At 45.9% G+C, this 7,067-nt stretch overlaps 1 protein-coding gene across 1 annotated transcript; it reads left to right on the top strand.

The window, feature by feature from the left end:
- Positions 1–798: 798 nt before the first annotated feature.
- Positions 799–5,295, top strand: LOC108929340 (protein phosphatase 1 regulatory subunit 1C-like). The gene is made up of 5 exons (XM_018743789.1): positions 799–953; positions 1,620–1,680; positions 3,597–3,634; positions 3,920–3,986; positions 5,010–5,295. The coding sequence occupies exons 1-5, from the start codon at positions 873–875 to the stop codon at positions 5,093–5,095; spliced, it is 333 nt and encodes a 110-aa protein (XP_018599305.1). The 5' UTR covers positions 799–872; the 3' UTR covers positions 5,096–5,295.
- Positions 5,296–7,067: the final 1,772 nt, after the last annotated feature.

Raw genomic sequence — 7,067 nt, 5'->3', positions numbered from 1 at the left:
ACGGATGCTGTGAGACAGCAGCGCTACTCACTGTGCCACCCTGCCTCCCTGAACACATACCTCTGTTCAAGTGTAATAAGTGCAGTGGTGTCAGACTCTTGGTCCTGCGATGTAATAACAGTGTAAAAACACTTCTGTTCCCCGTGATGCTCGTTGGTCTTCTTGATGCGTTTGGGGCACTTCGCAATGTGACTATGTAAAAAGCTCCCATTGATGGTGAACATGAATGAGTGGGCAAGGCAGCGCAGAGGTGGGTGGGACTGCTGACCGGCGATGAATGACAGTACTGTGTCCACTGTGTTCAACATGCATTCTTCCTCCTCATACCAGATTGGCTGCTGGGCTTGTGGGTTATGAGGTTGGTTTCTGTCTTGTAAACTGAATATATACAGTATTTACCTCCAGTGTCTCAGTTCATGTTGCCATCTGGAAACAGCCTGTAATACTGTGTGTAATTTGGACATAGACATGTTGTCCCAGTCTAGCACTGTGCTACCCTTGTGCTGTGACCGCAATGTGACCACACCACCTAGCTGTAACAGCAGAGTGGGAAGTGTGCAGCTTGTTGGTGGTGCTCCGCTGAGCACATCGTCCTTGAAGCGGCCAGTACATGGAAGTATGCATGTGTTTGTGTGTGTGTTCTGGTCCTACATTTGAAAGCTATTCTAGTGCTCAGAGCTCCGTTAGGGGAAGGTGTGTGTGTGTGTGTGTGTGTGTGTGTGTGGAGGAGGGCACAGGCAGCACTTCGCTTTGAAATGCAGCTCTTTGTGTCTGAGTGTGTGTCTGTGTGTGTGTGTGCGTGCGTGCGTGCGTGTCACAGTGAGAAAGCACTGGCTCGCTCTCTCCGACCCGCCTGCAATCTCTCTTGCACTATGGAGCCCAACAGCCCGAAGAAGATCCAGTTCTCTGTGCTGCCCCTCCAGAAGCAGCTGGACCCACAGGCAGCAGAACACGTGAGTAGGACGCTCATGGGATATGGTGTACGGTGGGTGGGGCCCAGGAGCAGGAGAGATTGGAGACGGTCCAACAATGGTCCATATGTGGTCTACAGCAGGGACTCGGACCACTCACCTGAGTAACTATAAAGCCCTGCCTTATGAGACAGTTCGATGAGGACAGTTGTTAACACTCATTGTGCACAGATGAGAGAGCGTACAGGTCCAAGGTCTGCATGAGAGTGTGCAGGGAAAAGATGAGTCTCTGCGTGCTCGCCGTGTCCCGCAAGCCTCAGGGCTTTAAGGCCGCGAGGAGCACAGTAGTTAAAGTTTTACAGACAAGTACGCTAATGTAAGGACCTTAGTGTGCAGACCACCCGCTCTAAGTGCGTGACACTAATAAAAGTGTCGCATACAAGCACAAATTCATCAGTAATGACAGACAGTTGCTTTCTGTAAAAGTGTCGCATAATGACAAACGAGCAGGGCGATTTAGGAATGGGGGGCTGTCACTGTGCTCTCTGCAGTTTTCCCTCAAAGTTCCTCTCCCTCAAGCGGCAGCGAAGTTTCCCCACCCGGGATCCGTCTCCTCCGTCGCTGACGTGTGACACTCCGTTGTGAGACATCAGACAGAGATGCACATGTGACCCGCGTTCCTGTGTCGTCCTCCTCTGTCGCACTTAGATCCGAAGGAGGAGACCCACACCAGCGACACTGGCGCTTCACACTGACCCACGTTCCACAGGTAAAGTCCACTACACTGACACCTCTGTCTCAGGAACGCAGGCCAATACCTGTACAGGTGGTCCCCGATTTACAATGGTTAGACTTGCGATTTTTTTCAACTTTATGATGGTGAGATGGCGATACCCAGAGTGATACTCTCTCGCGATGCTGGGCAGCGACAGCGAACCGCACCCCCCAGTCTGTGACGCACAGGTGTGTATTAGGCGTATTAAATGCGTTTTTGACTTATGATGGGTTCGGAGGAACGTAACCCCATTGTAAATCGGGGACCACCTGTACACTCATCTTCATTATTGGTCTTGCTCATTGTTTATCACTTATCATTACATTGTGTGGCACACAGGACTCGTGTGTCTGCTGGGCTTCCCTCTTTCCATCATAGTGCTCCGAGTTTGTTGAGCCCGTGAGGAGCACAGGAGCTCCTAGTCTACGCTCTCTTTTTGCAGCAGCTGGCGACACTGAGCTCTCTGCGTTCGAAACTCCTGTTGGAACAAGCGGCTCTTTGTAATTCCTTGGCTTCTGTGAAAGGCCTGTTTCGAAGTTCAGTGGGTCTTTTGTCTTGTGGTTGAAATGTGATGACACTCCATTATGATGTGAGGCCCTTTCACACTGTCAGCCTGGTTGTGACGGTCACAGCCTGACGAGGTGAGCTGCGACACGAGCGCTCCGTGCCGATGGCAGCTGATGCCTGCATGCAATGATGGGCGAGATCAGCGTACCTGAATTTACCTTCTAGTGACTGCGGAGTGTCGTAAACAGCTCTAATAGTCTGTTGTCTCCTAGTTCTGTCTAGCTGTGTAGTGACCCTTCTTTTAGCTGTAAACATAACCCCTCTTTCTACCCACAATGCCAAGGACCGGTGGGCTGCCAGAGATTTATTTTTCTCCCTTGCCTTTTAGTTGTTTTGTTTTCCTTTGCTTCACGGCCAGTAGGTGTACTTCATAGCTTTTCTACCTACTGTAATTCATGCAGTAATGTAATGTATGGCTCTCCTTCTCTCTTAGCCTATTCCTGATTGATACATGTACATGTGTTCATTTATCACACGCTTTTCTCCAAAGCAACGTACATCTCATAGAAAATACTATGTGCTCATTACACTAGGAGAAAGAGATGCTTAGATGCAGACATGTGATTCTCGGTGGTCCCGCGCACGAAAAGTAGAGCACGGAGGTTCTCGGTTCTGGCTCCGTTGTGGTGGAACGACTTCCCCCTCTCACTCAGAACTGCTGAAACTCTGTCTACATTCTAGAAGGGTCTGAAAACTCACCTTTTCTGGACTCGCTTTGCTGAAGATCTCTCCAGCTCGTGTATGGTGTAAATGTTCGTGCTCCGTAACTTCATGAGCATCACCAGATAAAGCCTTTATACAGCCGCTAATCTGGCATTGTATGTGATTGATTGTGTATCTTAAAAGAAAAATTGATGAGGTTATCAGGATTCATTTATCCTGCGTTTTATGCACCTACTCGAGCGATGAATATCGGTGTATGAAGTGGAAAGTAACAAACTAGGTTCTGCAACTGTCTCTCTTTCTCTTAAATGTAATGTACAAATTTGTATTTTTGCGGAGATGTACATCACTTTGGAGAAAAGTGTCAGTTAAATGAATAAATGTAAATGTAATAATTTATTAAATTTAAAAATAATTTATTTAATTTATAATAATAATCTAATTTGAGGGGTGTGTGGTGGCACAGCAGGTTTTGCCAGGTCCTGCTCTCTAGTGGGTCTGGGGTTCGAGTCCCACTTGGGGTGCCTTGCGACGGACTGGCGTCCTGTCCTGCGTGTGTCCCCTCCCCTCCAGCCTTGTGCCCTGTGTTGTTGGGTTAGGTTCCAGCTTGCTGTGACCCCACTTGGGGCAAGCGGTTTCAGACAGTGTGTGCGTGCAATAATCTTATAATTTTCTTCCAGAAGTTGGAGCTCAGCAAAGAACTGGCAATCCAGGCCAGGTATGAAACTCACTTGCATTTTCATGCTAATGAAAGAGTGAGAAAGCAAGAGTGTGAGAGTAGCATATGAGAGTAGAATGCATCTCCTGTAATCTGTGCAACACAAGACTGAATCTTGAGCTCGTGTCTAATAGACTGAAGTCTGTCTGCCTCTGCTTAACGTCTTCCTTTGGAGGCCATTCTGAGTGCTGTTGGTCACTTGACTAAAGACTCTTTCTGATGTGCTCCTAGTGTGACTGGACATCCTGATTAGGTCTCGCTCCCATGCCCTCCTCTCTATTGTAGGCCCAGGTTGGTGAGCTCTCCAGTGCACAGAGAAAACAGGGAGTCTACAGGCTGCCTGCAATGAAAGGTACTCCTCAGACACTCTTCAGTTTCCAATCAACCCCTCCATTTGCTTGGACACAGAAAGGCGCACTCTGGTCCTGTTTGAGCAGAACTCTTTCTGTGAATGGGCCTCTCGTGTTTACTGTATTTTCTGTTGGAGAGCCACTTCTGTCTTCTGTAAATGCTGCTTAATTTTCTGTCCAAGTTTGGATGTGATAACACATCATAATGTGGAACCATATATTAACAAACCTGTCTGTTAAAGTTTAGGTCAGAGGCCAAGGAACAATACCTCTCATGTTGGTAAATCAGCCGACTTTTCCGAAGCCACTTATTGTCTGGATGTATGGTACAGCGAAACACTCGAGGTCCAGCTCTGCTCCAGTGAAGCTCTAATTGAACTTTTAGTGATGTTCAGAGGGAATCCCAGGGGCCACACACACACGTGTGATGGCTGTCATAACCATTAGTGACGTTTTAATGTACTTGTTTCTACGCAAAGCCATGTTTGCTTGAAGGACAGAAGTATCACAGCGTGTTAATGAACACAAGCCTGTCTGGGGTCACGTCAAACCTGTTCATATTGTTGAGCTGTTTCAGTATCATGGCAATGCAGAGTCTGTAACTGGGTTCAACTTGTCTTTAGTGGACTTCGCACAATTTCTAGCAGATACCCAGATTCCTCCTGACTTTCTGATGATGTTTGTCATGAGTATAAAACGTGGCCAGAATCTAACACTAACTGTTTTAAGATAGGATTTCTTTAGACAATGCTTACTGAGAACCTGATGGGGCTGAGTCAAGGATGAAGCTCTTCTTGAAATGGTTCAGACTGGTGTATCCCACAATGCATTACAAAGGTCAAGGGTCACTTGTGAAAACTGATTTTATCAGACCCCATCCTTGTTAGTTCACAAGACAACTGCCTTCATCCCTGTTGGTAGTGTGTGAAGGTTCATAGCAGTAAGTGTTGGGATGCTTTTGTGAATTTCTCATCTGTATAATTCTGTAGGCCTGACCCTCATGTGGCCCTGTTATCATCTAACAGGAGGAAAATTGCTGAAGACTCACAAAGAACCACCTTTCCTCGAAGAAGAGGAGGCTGTGATTGAGCAGGAGGCCCGGGACACCTAGAGAAGAGTCAGGATGGAGGATGAGGTTCGCAGCTGTGGACAAATTTTCTCGGGACATTGTTGAGACCATATGGAATGCAGTTGTACTTGTTTTGACCTGTGGTACCCAGTTTATTTTAATCTCCTCTTCTGTCTACATTTAAACACTCAGCTTGATACTAGTTAAGACTAGTTTCCTTTTTCAGATTGTCTTCACTTAATTTTTCATACACACACACAGACTGACTGAAATCGCTTGTCCCAAGCAGGGTCACAGTGAACCGGAGTCTAACCAATCAAAATCCAAAATCCAAATCATTCTTTCCCAACTGATTTCTGAGGAAGACTTCTTATCATGAATTAGTTCTTTGTGTAGCTATTCTTGATATACATCTTTTCCTGGTTTCTCTAATCTGAGTCTTGGGTTAAAATTAACTCCTCAGTTGACACAGCCATGTCTACTTGAATAATGTCTTAGAGTGATTGTTAATAATCATTTGGTTCTCCATATTAGGCATTGTCTGTCATTTAGCAAATCTCACATGTTCAAATGAACTGTCCTGGATTCATTGTCATCCCTGGAGCTTCTTTAATCAAGGCATACAAAAAAAATCGACAAAAGTGAACAGCAAACAGACTGAAAAAGAGCAGTCTCCTCACACCTTTGCCTTTCATCTAAACTGCACTTATACGTGTGTGTTATATCTTACACACACACACACACACATACACGCGCATCATCTGAAACAGCTTGTCCCATACAGGGGTCGTGGGGAGCCAGAGCCTAGCCCCGCAACACAGGGCAGAAAGCTGGAGGGGGAGGAGACACACCCAGGACAGGACGCCAGTCTGTCGCAAGGCACCCCAAGCAGGACTTGAACCCCAGACCCACCAGAGAGCAGGACCCAGCCCAACCTACTGCACCACTGCCCCCCCCCCCCATATTACATCTTAGCACTTTTTTATTACTTCAGGTATTTTCACATATACCAGTAATAATTTGATAAATTTGACAATGTACGTGTTGATGATCAGCTTCATCATTGCTTAACTGATTAGTTTTTTTTTTTGTTACATAAAACAATCATGTTTTTTGCGCTTTAATATTTTTACATGCGCCTTAGCTGCTATCAGCTTTGAGAAAAAACTTTGTGTGTTTGTGGAAGTGAAACCTCAGCAAGTTTATTGATGATGTACATGAATCAGTTTCTGTTTGAATGAGCTTTATCCTGAAACAGACAAATGAATGCATGAAGCAGCTGCTGAATAATCTGTGCTATAATCAAAGAAGAAAGTGGAGTCTAAAGGAAATGAAACTGGGTATTTTGGTACAAAGTAAATCCATCTTTAACAAATAATACTTTAAAATTCAAAGGTAAAAAGAATACATTAAAGCAGAACAAAATATGGGAAACGGGGAACTGCTAACACAGTCCGTGAGGACTCTGGGTTTTATCCTCAATCTCCAGCCCTGATCCCTCCTACGGAAACATCACAGGTGAACTTTTGCTGAAGAACAGGTGAACTGCAGGGTCATTGAAATTACTTTAAACATCTCAGAGGAGCCACACACCGTATTTCCCTCCTCTCTCAAATCCACTCATACACAATCTGTTACGCAATTTGTTCTCTTCTGCTTTTCAGTCTCCAGTGCTCTCTTGAAGACAATTATGCACAAGGCTTTCATAACATTTCTTACGTCTTGGCCCTTTATTGAAAAGAAGAGAGCAGCTCAGTTAGGAGGGACGGAGGGTTTCTTCTCTCCCTGTCGAGTCTGTGGAATCCACAACCTTCTGTGCGTGACATCCTATCCATGAAGCCAGAGTCACTCAGTCACACAGGACTTGCCATCTCCCTAAATACAGCTGTAGTCACCGATGAATCTTGCGCTCCAAGTGACCCCCCTCCCACGGAGTCACTTACTTTACCTGGAAGCGAGTCCACACACACTCAGCCTGCTCTGACATAAAAAACTTTGAGGAGCTGCTTCTCCA

This window comes from Scleropages formosus, chromosome 12 (assembly GCF_900964775.1).
Source record: "Scleropages formosus chromosome 12, fSclFor1.1, whole genome shotgun sequence".
NCBI lineage: Eukaryota > Metazoa > Chordata > Actinopteri > Osteoglossiformes > Osteoglossidae > Scleropages > Scleropages formosus.
This window is presented reverse-complemented; position numbering and strand designations above follow the sequence as displayed.